This window comes from Haplochromis burtoni, unplaced genomic scaffold (genome assembly GCF_018398535.1).
Source record: "Haplochromis burtoni strain Fernald_Lab_line unplaced genomic scaffold, NCSU_Asbu1 Contig_77, whole genome shotgun sequence".
In the NCBI taxonomy this organism is placed as follows: Eukaryota; Metazoa; Chordata; class Actinopteri; order Cichliformes; family Cichlidae; genus Haplochromis; species Haplochromis burtoni.
This window is the reverse complement of record NW_024582438.1, coordinates 447,973-465,422: the sequence shown is the minus strand read 5'-3', so window position 1 is coordinate 465,422 and position 17,450 is coordinate 447,973. Positions and strand designations below refer to the sequence as shown.

The following is a 17,450-nucleotide window of genomic DNA, read 5'->3' as shown; positions in this document are numbered from 1 at the left end:
CTACAGGCTGTAAATAAAGTTGACATGACAATCAAAACAAAAAGGTTCATTAAAAAAATAATCAATTTAACACAATTCAGTGAGCTATGTTTGAACTTGAAGGATAAAAACCAGCGCTGGTATCGATATTATCGATATTTAGATTGAACGCGTGCTATGAGCTTCAGGACATAAACTATTCTATTTTAAGGCAGATCCACGCATATGAGTGAACTTTCGACATGGCAAACATCGGGATTTTATTTTCACCCTAAAAAAAACCTCTCTACTTCCGGTCTGGCGCTGCAGCTCGCGTGCGTCTTGACGCAGGCAGCTCCGTCTGTAGCTGCTGCTGGCTGCTGCAGGCGTGCAATTTGCGGCAGCGGAGATACCCCTGCGATATGCCTTTTGTATTCCCGGGTGTTTTTCGGGGGGTTTTGTTTTGTGCTTCACGAGGGTCAGATCACAGTGTTTGTAGCCATGCTCTGTGGTGGATTCAGCGGGCTGTCCTAGCTGACTGAGCCGCTCCAGCAGCGGTGGGTCCGGTGCAGTGCACAGCCGGGGATGAGGCCTACTTGTTAAAGCTCCCCCACCACCCCTCCATCGTGATGGCTGATGATCAACAACAACCTGGTCAGAAGCCTGCCTCGGGATTAGGCTCTCTTCCAGCGCTGGTGCCAGGACTCCAGGGGCCCGAGGCTAACGCGTTACAGTTCAAAATAAAGAATTCAATTTGGTAAGGATGGAAGCGATCCACAAGCGGCCACACTGTCCTTTTCGCTAGCCGTAGCCTTGTAATTAGCGTATCTGACTGTGGAGTGGCAAGGAGGCAGTGTGCTGCACAAAAAGCTGCCCGAAAAACAACACGGCTGCTGCCGTGCTAGGCGTAAATATTTCAGAGAAACACGACGGCACCGAGCCGCGCCGCTCCGTCTGGTTCCTGTTTGTGCGCTAACGACACGGTAACGTCGGGTTACCTACAACAGGGGTAGCTATGGTCATTAGCATCGAGCCATAGGAGGCCATGTTATAATAGATGACACCGACTCCACCGGCGCTGCTGATGCTCGGGATGACAGGTGTCAAAGCAGGCAGCTCCACACGTCCAGCCTCGCTCTGATTTAATGCTCCTAATGAGAGGGCTGCATCATGTGGGGGAATAACGTGTGTTTATAAATAGAAATGCTCCTTCTGAAAAACCAGTACGTTATTTTGTGCACTGTGGCTTTGGATATTACTCACCAGTTTCTGTCCCTCCTCCCTCCCTTACCTCATCATTACTCTACAGCAAATTAAGTTTATGTTAAATACAAGGGGAAAAAAGAGATCAATGGCCACACGGGCTCATTTCCAGCAGAAAGCAATTTAAAAAAAAAAAAGGAAGCCAAAGATGTAAACAGCATCTGTGCGTAGATAAGAGTCAGAAGCGCGTGAGTGATAAAGTAAAGATCACTCATGAAGACCACAAGGGAAAAGAAGCACGTCGCAAATTTAAAAGCACTGGGATTAAGATTAACCAGATGCACGTTTGCTGCTATTATCGTGTCTGCTCAGATGATATGTCATACTACACTGAGGCTTTAATTTAAAAAAATAAAAGGTTAAGTTGAAGTAGTCATTACACACACAATAACCAGCAGTGACAAGCTGCAAACGTGCTTTCTGGTGTGTTTAGTTTTCTGGGGTTTCATATGAAAAGGTGAAACTTTTCATTTACATAAATATTCAGCTGATCTTCCTTTGATACACCTGCTTTGATTAGCCTTGTGATATTTCTAGTGATGAGTTTCTTTTAACTGAAACCGGCCACGGTGTTATTTGCGTCGGCATCATGGTATGGACGAGCACGTGCTGTATAAAATGTGATTAGTGAAGGCCTAATTTTACACGTTGTTGCACACGCTACGGAGGCTTCAGCAATGTTAATCGCATCGGAATTTTCCCTGTTATTATGAGTCCGGTATGGCATGGAAGCGTTACTGTGTAGTAACACCAGACTCAAAATATGCTGCTTTTTTTTAATTGCAAAAAAACAAACAAACAACAAAACAGTCGGCATCTGCTCGTGATAACCCTAAAATGATGATAAAATGTCACCAAGCGTTTTGCTGAGAGTAGCAAGTAAATGAAGACACCTGTGGCAGATTCACATTGGTTGGGTGTGATTCAAAAACCCACATTGCCATCTCCATAGATGTTTAAATCTGGCCGTGAGGCATAAAAAGTTAGTGGGTTCCAGCCAAGTTGGAAATTAACAAGAATTTTTCCTAGATTTGGTCATTCAGAAAAATTCTGTGATGTTCTAAGAAGAGCTTTGGTCGGGAGAGTGACCAAGAGATACAGGCACTAGTTGTTACTCACAGTCTGGCTAACATCAGCCGTACAGTAAGGCACTGGTGCTGATATATTGGATGCCAGCTTTCTGCAGCGTGGAGACACGATGCAAAAAACTTACACAGACGATATTTCAGCATGATAGTGACCCGAAGCATACAGAAGACAACACCACCAAAACCTGGAACTCAGTCCCTTACTTAAGCGGTCTCCAACCTTTTTTGCTCCACGGACCGGTTTATGTCCAACAACATTTTCACGGACCGGCCTTTAAGGTGTCGCGGATAAATACAACAAAATAAAACCAGTACCGGTACCAGAAGAAGAAGATTTATTCATAACACATGGGAAAAGACCCAGGGAAACCAGGGTAACGATAAAAACGATAAAAAAAATAATGCTAAGAACTGATAAAACCTCTGAAAACCATACATTTCACAGCTGAACCTCAACTCTCGCGGCCCGGTACCAAACGACTCACGGAGCGGTACCGGTCTGTGGACCGGGGCATGGGGACCGCTGCCTTAGTTCATCTTGAGAGAGCGACCTAGAGAGAATCTGCCAGAGAGAGGACTCAAAATGTCTTTTTTTTTTTTACAGATTTAATATATTCATAAATCTCCTAAAACATGTTCTCACTTTATCAAAGATGCTCTCAAAGTATATCAGCGAATGATAAAATATGTCGTATTGAACGACGTACAAAAATAATGTAACCCGGAAGGGAGATTTTTTTTTCTTTTATTTGCTGAAATGTTGACAAAATCTTGCATGCATCCATGACATTTTATTTCTTATTTATTCACTTTCTTAAATTTTTATCTCTTTCTCATTGTAGCAAATCTGTACAATCAAAAGTGGACAGCATATTGGTGAGTAGCAGTAAATACTGCTTAATCTGCAATCCCCTCATTATCAGAGTCATGTGTTAATGTTTGTTGTTGCGTTCGGAGAACAGTTGTGCAATGAATGTTTCATTAAATCATATAAATGATTAAATATGTTTCATGCTTGATGAAGCAGAGTAGACAAAGCCAACCCCACAAAGCTTCAATTTGATTAACTAATATTTACATGCAGAAATCTTAACGCTATATTGTGTTTTTTCTTTCTTTTTTTTTAGTAACACATATAACACATTAAATGTTATGTTCATGAATGCCTTTTTTTGCACTGTGCGAAGCAAATGATAAAAGTGTTTCCAATGTTTATATAAATATATGAAGATTTTTGTATTTTGGTTTCAGCTGGTTATTCATGCACAGTTTTAGATTATTCTCAAACTGCTGCGTCTCCCTCTGTCTCGCCGCCGTATGCAGCTGCAAAGAAGTGTCAGTGACATCAAAGCGACGTGATAAAGCTTTTGTCTATTTTTTGTCGTCAATAAAGCAGACAGAGCCTGGATTTTAATTTCAACACCTCTGTCTGGTGTTAGGCAGATGTTTTTGTTTTCGCTGTGTTTTGGGCTTTATTCCATTTTTGTCTCGATTTAAAAAAAAATCCATTCTTTGACTCCTCTGATGCTTCCACATAAAACAGTAAATAAACATCTAAAAGGGCGGCTTTTTCATAACGCACTGAGATGTGGTTATATTAATAACTTTGTTTGATAGAGTTACTATCGGCATATCATTATGTGCACAGAATTTCTATGTCAAAGGTACCAAATTGTATATTCTGTTATTAATAAGATAGTAATAAGATACATATATGATATTGTCATTTTAGAATCAGATAAAATGTATATGTTTGGTTTTTTTTGTCTGTGTGTTTGCCACTAACATCCACTGTTGTCATGCAAAAATGGTAAAACTAGATGCCTTAAACTATGTAGAAAAATTTATTGAACAGGTGACACATTGAAGTGTTTTTTTCCTGCAGAGTGAGCTTTTTTGGGAGGGCTGTGCACAATCAGACCTCAAAGATTAGTGGCAGTCTGTTTTGCCTTGCATTTGTTTTCTGACCTCTTTGATTAGCAAATTTTATGCTTGAGTAAATGAAGCTCAGATTAATAACACTTAGTAGAAGTAAAGTTTTATTCCAGTGTTGTTTTGTTGTAGTTTTTTCTTTGGCTCTGGCTAAAATCTCTTTGCCGGTTGCCAAAAATTTCTCTATGCAGTAAAAACCTTGTGTAACTTTAGAGAGAATAGCACTGAGAGAAATTTCCACCAGTATAATCTGCATTTGCAGTTGTTTTTGATGCAAGTCTTTTAAGAAATACATAGGCGTGGTTTGATTTTGATCATCAGATCAGACTTAAAAACCAAAAAGAAGTTCAGGAAGTTTAAAAAGGGAAGAGTTAGGTTCCAGCCAGTGGCCACTATGTCAGGACTGTGTATGTAATTCACTCAGGGCTTGCAGCAGTGATGTGTAGTAAACAGCGTCTTCGTTCACTGCTTATTGGCTGACAGCTCTCACCTTGTTCATTTAAGTATTGGTTCCCCTAGCAACAAAGATAAGATAACCTTTATTAGTCCCACACGTGGGAAATTTGTGGGAAAGAGGCAAATACAAAAGGAAGAGGTGAGATGAATCCATTCTTAGAAACCAGATGAAAAGCACTTAAGTTGGGATCAATAATAAAATTTTTGCATGCAATTGTAATTCCAGAGTCCGTGTTTGTTTGAGTTGAATTATGAACCAGATTTTAAACCATCAGCCTGACCACAGCCTTCGTCAGCACGTGTGTTAAACTCTTCAGACATATTCATTTTTTTCTCCTCTCTGTGATGTTTTTATTTTTACAGCAAGATGTTGAGAAGTTTACAGACATCGAAAAGCTCTACCTCTACCTTAAGTTGCCTTCTGGTCCCAGCAGTGGCAATGATAAAAGGTATGTCACAGGCGAGCACTTAAACTAAGTTTTCCACTTTGCTCTCTGGCTTTTTCTTTCCCCCTCTCTCACACACGCACACACACAGACGCACACACAAATACATGCTTTGTTGTGGCTCTCATTACATTATCGGCACTGTCTCATTGCTTGTCAAAAATCCACTGGCTGCTACACAGACACAGGTTAGGCTGATAGACGCTAGAGGGGCATCGAATTTGAATTTAAGTCACTGTTGAGGGTTTTTTCTTTTTCTTCAACATTTCAGCTGTATGATTGAACCACTGAAATCTGTAGACTTTTGCTATACCTAGCTGTCTGTGTTTCATTTGTTTCCCCATATCTATTCATCACCCCAACCCCCAAATTCTGCCCATTTGGACTGAGAATGAGAGGGGGTCCTCCACTCCTGGATTATGGTATTAAAGTTTCTGTATTAACAAGAAATGATGCACCGCAGTCGAGGGTACTGCCTCACCAAATGTCTTTTTCTTATGCACCACTTTCAGTGATCAGAGTTCCATGTCGTCAAGCCGTACTCAACAGATGTATGCATTCAACTGGATACGCAATCACCTAGAAGAGCACCCAGAGACTTCCCTCCCAAAGCAAGAGGTGTATGATGAATACAAGTAAGTGGATAACCTTGCAGAAGATGTGCGATCTGCTCTCAGACAGTTATAGTTTCGTCATAATCTCATGTGGGTTCTCTTCTCCTACAAGGAGCTATTGTGACAATCTCGGCTACAATCCACTGAGTGCAGCAGACTTTGGAAAGATCATGAAGAATGTCTTTCCTAACATGAAGGCACGTCGTCTGGGAATGAGAGGGAAATCCAAATATCCTTAAACAAAGTGTTACCCTGGTTGTATTTCTTTCTTTTTTTCTTTCTTCGTTTTTTTTTTTTTTTCAACATGAGTGATTCTTTTAGGTGATTGCATGTGTGCAGTTGGGCTTGTATGGATGATGAGCAGGCAGATCATTAATGTTTGCTTGCAGAGATCTTAGGCAATTCATCTCAACATGATACTACTAGCTGGGCTTAAAATAAGCTTTTTATAAATATATTAAAACCTCAAAATTCCACAGAGGATAGAGTCAAGAGAGGAGTTGCGCCATTAGTTGTCATTGCTTGGCTTCTGTGAATTTAAGTTCCAGAGTGCATGTAACTTAGTTTGCCATTTATTTGCTACGGTCCCTTTTTTATGGACAGGCTTACCTGAGCTCAGACCCTATGGCCAGACAACATAAGGGGATTACAAAGCTTCAGGGGAAAAAATTCAAGGGAAAAAAGTAAAGTTCTCGGCTTTACATGCCAAGAAAGACTCAAACTGGGTGTTTGTCACGCCCAGTTTGAGTTTTTTTTCATGTTCTCATGCTGCCCCAAAAGAGGAAGCTTCAAAGCTGCTCCGTTATTTATTAATAAAATAAAAAAAGAAAGAAAAAAGTTCAACAGTCTTGAGGCATCTGTCTTTATATTTTGCTAGGAAAATGGGAAATAGGCGCAAGGATTTACTGAAACATGCAAACATAAATGTCAATACAGTAGACAAGGCAACACAGAGTTAGTACAATTCTAAAAAGCTTCTAAGTCAATATTTGGTGTGAAAACCTTTATTCTTCAAAATACCTGAACTCTCCTAGTGTGCTTTCACACCTGCGGTGTTTAGCCAGTTTTTAGTTTAGCCAAAATAGTTTTCAATCTTGGTGTGGTTTGCTTGTGCACGTGTGAACATGGTCGGGGGTCTCAGTCCACTTCCAAGCGAGCGGTTCATTTATGGTGTGAACGTGATCCGAGCCAACTAGCAGGTGCATGCAACAAGTTTGAGCTGAACATCTTCTCTTGAATTCTGGGATGTAGCATGGTAACCTAGATGTGCAGAGTGCATAAGTAGTCAGTATGGGCTAGCAGCTAGCTGTAAAGTGAATGTAAATTCTCCATGTTATCTCTATAAGGCCAAAACACAGCACCTTCTTCTTGTATTTGCTTGTGTTGCTCACACACCAGACGCGTCTGAGCAGTAAGCAGACTAAATGTTCTCATGTGGTTTGTGGTGATGCATTTTGGTTCACTTGGAGTTTGCTTGGAGTCTTTGCTGTATGAAAAGAAACCAAACCAAGGGAAAAGATACAAGTTTGTGAACTCAAAAAGAGTCCAATGCCCTCAGATATTTTTAAAGACGCACTGCACACCACGCTGGGAAGCCACGTTTTCAACTATTATCTCTTTGGGAATCAGCTTGTTAGTGTAAAAATATTTTTTGCCTGTTAAACTGTGTTAACACTTGCTCATCCATTGAACTAAGTGCCTTTTTAGTGCTTGAATGATTCATAGTTTAGTGTGAAGTGGCTTAAGAAATTAAACAACATTCCCCTGAAAATGGTAAAAAAAAGAAAAAACCGCAAATATCCAGAGAAAAGCTTTGAAATACCTTCATAAAGCCTGGAGAACTATTTTGTCAAAATTCCAAGAGAGTCTGGCTACAGAAGTAGAAAGGTAGTAGCAGGGAATCCTTGGCTCACAGATGAAAGGCTGATGACTGACCTTAGATGGTGTCATATTTTTAGGGCAGAATTTCAAAAAAACTTACAAATATCGGCATGTTATAATCATTTAGGTTTGCACAGTCTTCATGCTTTAGAAACCTTAACTCCTTCGCACATACTGTTATAGCGGGTTAAGGAAGAAAGCTTTTGTTCACATGCCATCCCTACCCAACCTGGATCTTCAGAAGTCTGGTGATGGGGTAAGATTGCCTGCAAAAAACCCCGATCCATATAGTTAGACTTGAAAAATTTGTTTGACGCTCACCTCCCTGCTGCTCTGCTCTGTCTCACTAGTGTGAACTGATGGAGCCAACGGGCCAGTCTCCGAGTGCTGAAGATGAAATGAGGTCTGCAGCTTGTGGATTAGTGTGTGAGTGGGCTCAAAAGGTCCTGAGCCGTCAGTTTGACAACGTGGAGGACCTGGCTCGTTTTCTGCTTAATAGCCACTACATCGGTACTAAGTCCATGGCTGCACTCACTGTTATGACCGGAACACCCACAGGTAAAGGTGTCCTATTGATCTGTTGGCGTGTTTGTTTCATTGTTGTCTCGTGTGCATGTAAGTTTGAAGTTCATTGGGCACTGTAGTACATCTTAAACATTGTGTTTTTTCACTTGAGATATACAAGCTCGGAAGGCATAAAGCCACCGTCTGTCAAAAAATATAATTTGCTGTTTGTTATTCTTTCTTTACATATTTCCATCTCACTGATTCAAGAGTGTTTTCTAAGTGTGATCCTAATTTTTTGGGCCCAGCCTTTCATGCAAATCAAAAGTCCTGTTTCAGAAATGACCATCAGTCACAAATTGCAAATAAATGTGCAGCTTCTGCCACGCTGATGCTTGAACTGCAAGCGACAAAGCAGAAATACCAAAATGAAAAAACTGACTTCATGTTTAAAGTGAAGCTACAGCGTGCATAATGCAAATCTTTCTAAAACTAACCTGTCACTTAAAATCGTGATTGCACATACTCGAGCAGTGCACCAAGTTATTGTCCAACAATCGGTTTTAGCCAGCATTGGCCAGTATCAGTCTTGTTAACCAGTATTGGCATATCTGCACAAGAGAGTGTATTTACTGATGTTAGCTGATGTTTATGCAAAGCACTTCGACTTGAAGTAATTCACACCAATCAGTAGCCCTCTTGACACCTATCAAGGCCTTATTTAGGTAGTTATTTTTTAAGCATTATCTAAATTAACCGTCCCCATGATGTCTGTGTGCTGTAAAATGTTTGTTAGGCTACACACAGTACATGTTTGTTGAATTTTAACTATCCAGAACTGCAGACAGCTCATGCCTCAGCAGAGATGTTTGACAAGACAAGAACACCACCAACGATCTACCGCTCTTTTCCTCTCGTATGTCTCGATAGGAATGAAGACACCAACTCCAGCTTCTGCGTTTGTGCCGACAGCGGAGTGTAACTCATTCCAGCCCCAGGTGAAGACCCTGCCCTCGCCTTCTGTTGATGCAAAGCAGCAACTGCAACGCAAGATCCAGAAGAAGCAGCAGGAGCAGAAGCTTCACTCACCCTTGCCCACTGAGACCCAGGTCAAGAGAACAGAGGCCAGTACCCCGGGCCCCACGATCCCCTGTGGCAGCCCTGCTCTGCTTTCCCCTCAGCCTACCATAGGCATCGTAGTAGCAGCTGTCCCTAGCCCAGTGACGGTACGTGACTGAGTTTTCTATTTAATTATTATCTGACAAGTTGTTGATCATTTTGCTTAAAATGTGCTGTTATGTTCTCATTGTTTTCCCAGGTACAGAGAAGCAGGCAGTTGATGACCTCACCCAGTCCCGTAGGGACAGCCGAAGGAAAAGTGTTGCCTGTGAACTTTCAAGTGGTCACTCAGTCTCTCAAACAGTCCCCCAAAACTTCTCAGAATATCTCAGCTAGTCCTGTAGGTGACCGGCTGGCGCGACACAGTACACGGTACGCCCAGATCCTGCCTAAGCCCTCTGCCACCAGTGCCATCACGCTGCGTTCACCCCCCACGTTGCTCATCACCAACAGCCCAATAAAAACTGTGATGCCCACTCCCCATGTCAGCTCAGTGAACGTGGTGAAGATGACAGCCATCGCTCTCGCTCCCAGCAGCAGCAGTAGTAGTAACAGCAGCAGCACTTCTGTGCGACCAGCCTCAGCTGGCGTGAGCACCACCGCTGCTTTGGATGAATCCCAGCAGTTACAAAGTGGGAGTTCTGCTGCCCCCCAGTCTCCTGCAGTCAGACTTAGTGCTCCTGCCTCTACTCCCATGCCCTCTGCTGACGCCAAAGTGGTGTCTGAAGCCGGAAATGACAATAACTCTGCCTCTGGCATGGAGAAAACTGCTGTAGGAGCCAAAGAGGAGAGAGTGGCAAAGTTCAGGGCTGCTAGTGAGCCAAGTTTCCTTGTTAAATGTTCTCCAGGAACAGACAAAGGGGCGAGGATAAAAAATGACTCCACATCTCCTCCTACTTCTGTAGCTGCAGCTGGGACTCAGGACAGCAATAACAGTAACTGCCATGACAGTACTTTGTACTTGACTGTTGATAATCAGAACTCCAGTGTCAACACATCATCTAGTGGCTCCTCTGCTGTTACCTCAACATCAAAGGATCCCTGCGCAGACGCCAAGAGCCCCAGGAAGCGCACAGGCGGGGAATCCCATGCAATTCCAGTGAAAAGGGTGTTTATATCCCAGCAGCCGCTGGCTCTAGTTGACAATCCCAAACCCGGAGTCAGCGCTGCAGTGAAGAGGATCCCCAGACCAGGAACCCCTGCTAGACCAGAGAGTGCCCCCTGCAAAGTGAAACACACTTCTATAGGGCCCACACAGATCCTCGCACTCTCTGACTCACCCATCACACACACTGAGAGCACCCAGACTGTTGTCAAACACCAAGACCTGGTGGTGAAACACGAAGACCCTTCTGTCAGCCCCGATACCAGCACTGGGGCGGCGGGAAATAACACGACCGATCAGGCGCTGCTGCAGCAGATCACTGGGGATCCTTGTGCCATACAAGCCAACTCAGGACCACACGAAGCCTCTGTGATGAGTGAGTTAAAGAGCACAATATGGGAGGAGGGGCACCTTGATGAGCTTCGCAAGCAGGCGTTTGCCCAGCAGATACCAGCAGAACACAAACAAGCCCCTGCTGACCAACTTTCCATTATAGCCCAACCCTCTGAAGCCTCGGGCCAGCTCACCCTCACACAGGAAATGGTTGATTTTGCAGGTTCTCAGACCAACATGGACTATTTCCCATTCAATGATGATGACATGACCCAAGACAGCATTGTGGAGGAGCTAGTCCAAATGGAGGAGCAGATGAAGCTGAAGGGTCTGTTCAGTAACTGTGTGGACGTTACCCTGCAAGGTCAGTCAGCCAGCAGTCAAGGCTCTATCCTCAGCACTCACCAGGCCACTACTACCTTCTACCCGTCTGCCCACAGCAGTACCACTCCAGTCCAAACCCCCACGCCGACACCAACCCCGACACCCACCCCTACCTCTGAAATGACGCTCGCTCACAGCCTGACGAGGGAGAGCCCGTGCTCCCGTATGGCTCCCATAACCCCTGTGGATGGAGCCATGGGTCGTCACACCCCTATCAGCACACCACTGTCCAACTGCAGCAGCAGCGTCCCCCCGAGCCCCGTGGAGTGCAGGAACCCTTTTGCTTTTACTCCCATTAACTCGAGCATTACAGGTTACCACGACGCCAGTATTGTCTCCAGCAGCCCTGTCAAGCCCATGCAAAGGCCCATGGCAACCCACCCTGACAAGGCCAAGCTGGAGTGGATCAACAACCGCTACAACAGCAACTCTTCAGGTCCTTTGTCGAACCATAGCATTGGCATCCTGCCCAGCTACCAAGACCTGGTGGACGATCAGTTTCGTAAGCCACATGCATTTGCAATTCCTGGCCAGTCATTTCAATCTCAGTCAAGACAGGATGCTGCCCACTTTGGCCGTTTGACCCCGATCTCTCCAGTTCAGCAGCAGCCACAGCTGCAGCAGCAGCAACAACAACAGCCGCAGCAGCAACAACAGCAGCAAATTGTAACAACTCCTACAAAACAAGAGAGTTTTGCTGTGCCGGCACCGTTAGATAGCAAGGCCTCATCCTCGTCTGCATCTAGTACTTTCCGTTGCCGCAGTGTTAGCCCAGCAGTGCGCCAGAGAAACTTCAGCGGCAACACTGGCCCCGCGACCACCGCCACAAGTACCACCACGACAACGCGCACTGTGGTTTCACCTTTTAACTCCCCCATCACCTCCGAGGTTCTCAGCATCCTGTCGAACAGCCAGACCGTCACCTCTGTCCACAGCATGGTCCAGCGTAGCCAGTCTGTACCTCTGAACATCATGATGCAGAGTGAGATGCTGCCCGTGCAGGGTCAGAGCAACACGGCCAAAATCACGAATGTTCTCCTCAGCAAAATGGAAGCGGACGGGGATGATTCTGTCCGCGGTCTAGGCATAAACAACCTCCCCTCTAACTACACGGCCCGTATGAACCTCACACAGATCCTGGAGACCACGCCTGGCTTTGCTGCAGGGACTGCTCATCAGACTCAGCTGCCCGTCAGCTCCAGTCCTGCTGCCTTTGAGCTCCAGCAGCACGGCTACCTCACCACCGGAAGTGGAGAACAGGGAGGTTTCTCTACTGGGGACAGCCAAGCACAAGTGGGCTCTGGTGAACAAGACCAGCAACAGCAGCAGCTGCAGGAGAATCCAGTGCAAACACAGCCACAGCTGCTCCTCCAGAGCACACAGCAGCAGGAGGTGGAGGATGAACAGCAACAGCTGGATTTCAACAACACTGTCAAGGACTTGCTGGGGGATGATGGCCTCAACCCCAGTTCCCAGTTGGTAGGTCAGGTAGCTTCGGAGCTCAACGCCGTGGCGTCCGACTTCTCAAACGACATCAGACTGACCTCAGATCTGTCCAGTAGCATCACTGACCTTAACACGTTGGACACCAACTTACTGTTTGATCCCAATCAACAGCAGGAACAATATGAAGACTCAACACTGGAAGAACTGAAGAACGACCCGCTTTTTCAGCAGATATGCAGTGATACTGTGAACTCTGGTTTTGACTGGCTAGAAAGCAAAGACCAGCCTACTACAGTAGAGATGCTGGGTTAATGTTATCTTTTATTCTGTAAGACTTCTGTTCTCTGTTGTTTGGTTTTGTGCATATGTAGTAAATCTGTTTTTAAACTCTAGTTTGTTGGGATTTGTCTGGACTTTGCCATTTGTTCTGTTCAAAGTGCCAGGCGTACCAGAAAATCTCTCCTACACGCGATGTTTAATTGATCCCTTCCCCTTTTTTGGCATTTGTCACCCAGAGTTTCAGTGTCGAACCACTTTTCTCCCTCATCTGAGTTCTCTCAGTGGCCGCGTGCACTTACTTAAGAACGTTAGGAGAAGGGCAATCTTCAATAATGCAATATTTGTATTTGATGAACAATTAAGGAAGAGTGATGGGTAGGAAATTTGGCACAAGAGACTTCACCAAAAAAAACGACAACATATGCTTTTGCAGTTCAAATTCAACCAAATGGAGACGATATTGTAGTATATGCACATGTTAGTTGTAGTACATTTGCCTGCCATATCTGAATATTTAAAAGGGTAGCCTCTTAAGCTGCCGGGTGCTGAATTTATGACATGATCTTTATCATATACCAAATCAGTGGAAAAACTGATTCACATCTGAGCATTGTCCGAGAGTGAAATTTTCTTAAGCCTATACTTCTTGTACTGTTTATTATCTTATAAAGGGAGTAGATGAATCTGTAGTGAGAAGATGGGGATTCAGGCCACTTTGTGGACGATACATTGAAAGGAATCAACAACTGGCTGCCTTATTTCCAAAGTCCAAGGCCTTACGCCATCTTTAGAGAGACTGTATATAGTATAATGTTAAGATATCTTCAGAACCATCCAGAGCTTCATCATATCAAGGCAGCTGTTACTCTGATATTTTCAATACTACTTCTTATTGTTTTTGTTCCGCAGTGTTTCAGTATAGATATGTATTGTATAGGCTAACGACTACACTGTGTGTGCCCTTATCGTTAAAGAATTTAGAGGAATTTGATATGCCGTCATTTCACGATACCATGGCAGGCGCACTCACAGTCATGAGGTTGTTTTTATTTTAATGGGGGGTTTTGGCATGCTGTACGCCCAGCTTGGATAAGAATATCAATGGTATGGAGAAGGCTCATTTACAAGGGAGGATGGAGGCTGAAGTGTGTTCTGATGTCATCTTGAGATCAAGAGGAAATTACATTATTATGTTTGTGGAGATCCAGCCTTATGTCCATACCAAAGATGCTCTGTTTGAAAATCATAAGAGATTATTACACGTAGAAACACTCCTTGTAAACATTAACAACAACGGGGAGCGGGCAGCCTCAGAGATATAAAAGAGATCTATTGCATTCGCAGAAAAGGATGAAGTTAGATAAATCTTATGTACAGTATGTATATTTGTGAAATGGTCACTGTCCTATGTTTTATAGGTAACCATGGACCTGAAAGCATGTTGAAACCATCACTGCTAGCCAGGTAGGCTAAGTGATACAGTAGGATGCTTGCTTGAGTTTTTTGGCTATTGTCAATGTTGTATAAGTCATGTTTAAGCTCCATCTGTAAATAGGATAGATACATAGAGATTTGATGTATCAAGACACTATATTATGGCCATTATTCTAGCTAAGTATGTGCCATTTAAAAGAGGAAAAAAAAGCAGATTTATAGTCAGCAAGATACTGTATGTTGTGTGTTACATTTCTGGCTCAGTGTGTCGTAAAAGTAATGCTGTCTGGTCTCGCTTGCTGATTATGTTTTTTTTCATTAGTTTTATTTTTTTGTTCTATTCAAAGGTCTCTGCAGTTGCAGAAGTGATGTGTGCTTTGAGCAGGATCAATAGCATGGTATATTGAGAAAAAAAAAGTTGTGATACTGTTAGCTGGTTGCAAACATCTCTGTGACAGACATTGTGCTCAAAGTCGTTCAGCAGACACTGGAAAAAAGCAAATGAAAAAAAAAGCGATTACTCACGTTTCAACAAACTTTGGAGGTTCACGTTATTGCACTAAATTTTTATGACACATGGCTTTGCCACATCTTTATGGACAAATGTAATGATGGATGCCCGCAAAAAAAAAAAAAAAAGAAAAAAAAAAAAACAATTTTTTTACAACAAAACGAGTAAGGAAGTTTCAGTGAATTGTCAGAAAATGACTAATTGTCTTGTAGCAAAATGTGCATTAATCTCAGTGAGATACACATTTCTTACTCATTCTCTTACATGAGAATATAAAGCATTGAGGGGGGAAAAAAGTTAAATAACCTTTTAAAACCTACATGCTCATTATGTTGATAAATGATTGTACGCACGCATGTGTGATTACTTCTGTTGTACGTTGTATTCTTGGTAACCACTGTCTTCTGTGATTTGGGCAGGTTCTGTTAACCAGACTGGCAGTGCTAGTTTCATGAGTTACATCATTTTCGTTGTGTGCTGTTTACTAAGTTAATGTTCTTCTGTATGTTATGTTGACTGTTTTCTGACAATTTTTACATATTTTTTGTTTGTTTGTATTTTGTTTTTGCAAAATGCATTTTGTAAAGAGTATTTTACTTTAACATTTTCTCTTCATTTTTTTCTTTAACAATATGGCACTGATATTTGAATTTGAATGAAGGAAATGCACCTCTTTATGAGTTCCGAAGCTCCATCAAGCAGTGATTCTTTACCTTTGACTGACCCAGACCCAACTCTGTCAGACTATCTTGTCCATTTCTACCAGTAGAGAAAAAAAAAACAAACCCTCCTCTGTGGTGTTGTCTGGTGTTTCGCTTAATGTACAGTAGCTTGTTAATATTGCAATCGCGTTGTTTCTTTTTTCAATGGAAAGTACTCACTGGTGAGATTTTTAAAGTGGTTTTAAAAGCCAATAAACTTTTTTAAAGAAGGTTTTTTTGTGCGCGCGTTTTAAGTGCTCATTCTTCTTCTTTCGCTTCAGTTCACGTTCAGTCATTTTATTGTTCTTACTGGGAAACTTGGTTTACAGGCATTCTCTCAAGAAATCCTCCACAAGGAAAAACAAAAACGATACACAACCACAAAACATAAATCCACATCCAAAATTCATTAAATGTAAATAATAATAAATAATCCTCCAGTTAAAATAAACTAAAATTTCTTGGGGAAAAACCCCACTGGTGTAAGGTAAGGTACAGATATCACACAAAATAACTGGCAGAAAATTCAAAATTTTTGAAGCTGAAGTCTTTTTTTAAACAAATTAAATGTTACATTTGCATCTCAGTTTTAATTTGTATCATTTTTGCTACATGAACAAAGGACTTTTTGGTCCTAATACACCTAACTCGTGCTGTTCTGTACTTACAGCATGAAGGAAGCAGTTTAAATTCTCTGTGCAGGGTTGGGTCTGGCTTTCCACAACTGGGGGGACCTTTTGCAGCAGGTAGTGACGTCTGGGGGTGGGCTCATATTTGGTGACTATCCTCAAATCTTTGTTCACATTTATACTGTCCTTGGTTCTAATATTTCCAAACCACATAATAATGAGAAATGTTAAAACCAATTCAACAACAAATAGTCAGCAGTTTTCTATATACAGGAAAAAACAGCAACTTCCTCAGTACAGGTGTAGATGGCTCTCTTGGCCACTGCTTCCACACACGCATTAAATAATTACATTATTATTAATCTAAGGGTCGCTATAGGCTTTGTCACACCTACCCTAGCCTTCTTTGACCAGTGTAGCCACATGTTTAAAACAATATAATCAGCAGATAAGATTTCAGATTATATATTTAAATCCCAACAACCATCTTGGCCTTTTGTAATTGTTTTTTACAGTTTAAAAAAAGCCCCACAGCATGCCAAAACCAAGCAGAAATAAAGGAATTGGTTGCTTTACTAGTTAAAAAATTTCCAATTCCTGCTATTGTTTCTATATTTTTGGAAAGGAGACTAAGAAATAAAGCTTGTACAGTAAAGATTTTTCCAAATATACTAACACTGATGTTTATTTGTCTTTGATTAAACACCGACACATTTAATACTTTATCAGTCTGTTTTATGCAGACTTCAAACCTCTCCATCACCTTCTCGACCCAAGGTTAGAGGTCAGCAGCTCTTCAACTGACCTCCAAGGTCTGTAGGGGGGTTGGCGCCTCCTGGAAACAAGCTACAGCCAACCAGAGTCCAGCTCTTTGGCCCTCTGCTCTGCTTTCCCAGGGCCTCATGATATTCATCATATGTTAATAACCTTAACCCTATTGATCATGGCCAAACACCCTGACCTTTAGCCATACGGGGCCAGTGGTTACTTCAGCCAACATTTAGCAACATGAGTCAACAGATTTCACAAGGAAAAAAAATGCAGTGTTTGTTTTTGATAGGCTAGAACATGAAAATAAAGAATCTACAGTTAAACATACTGGGGGGGCAAAAGTGTGCACAGTGACAATGACTATTATCACTGAGGGTTTTGAGAAGGTGACCAAAACGTACTTTTCGCATAAATTATTAGTACTGAGTAAACACTTTAGCACATGCTATTTGCCTGACAAATGATTTTGAGCCTTGGGTTATGACTAGAAGGCTTTAAATGATTAAATCAATAGTTAGTTCTAATCAATACATAATTACACTCGTGTCTCCTCATTTGATTGGATATTGGAGTTTGGCGATGCATGTTTTTAAGTA

The 17,450-nt window shown here is 42.4% G+C and overlaps 1 protein-coding gene across 2 annotated transcripts; it reads left to right on the top strand.

The window, feature by feature from the left end:
* Positions 1–286: 286 nt before the first annotated feature.
* On the top strand, positions 287–15,686 carry LOC102307401 (DNA-binding protein RFX7). Of its 2 annotated transcripts, XM_005945570.3 has the most exons (10): positions 287–715; positions 3,152–3,185; positions 5,061–5,146; positions 5,527–5,565; positions 5,656–5,778; positions 5,870–5,986; positions 7,810–7,894; positions 7,989–8,196; positions 9,073–9,368; positions 9,461–15,686. In XM_005945570.3, exons 1-10 carry the CDS (start codon positions 588–590, stop codon positions 12,839–12,841), a joined length of 4,497 nt encoding a protein of 1,498 aa, XP_005945632.1. In that variant the 5' UTR covers positions 287–587; the 3' UTR covers positions 12,842–15,686. The 2 variants fall into 2 exon arrangements, with proteins under 2 accessions (XP_005945632.1, XP_005945633.1); XM_005945571.3 differs by lacking the exon at positions 5,527–5,565.
* Positions 15,687–17,450: the final 1,764 nt, after the last annotated feature.

Coding starts and splice junctions, on each gene's coding strand:
- LOC102307401 (XM_005945570.3), top strand. CDS start 588: ATGGCTGATGATCAACAACAACCTGGTCAGAAGCCTGCCTCGGGATTA. Junction 716..3,151: donor AAAATAAAGAATTCAATTTG/GTAAGGATGGAA, acceptor TTCTCATTGTAG/CAAATCTGTACAATCAAAAG. Junction 3,186..5,060: donor CAAAAGTGGACAGCATATTG/GTGAGTAGCAGT, acceptor TTATTTTTACAG/CAAGATGTTGAGAAGTTTAC.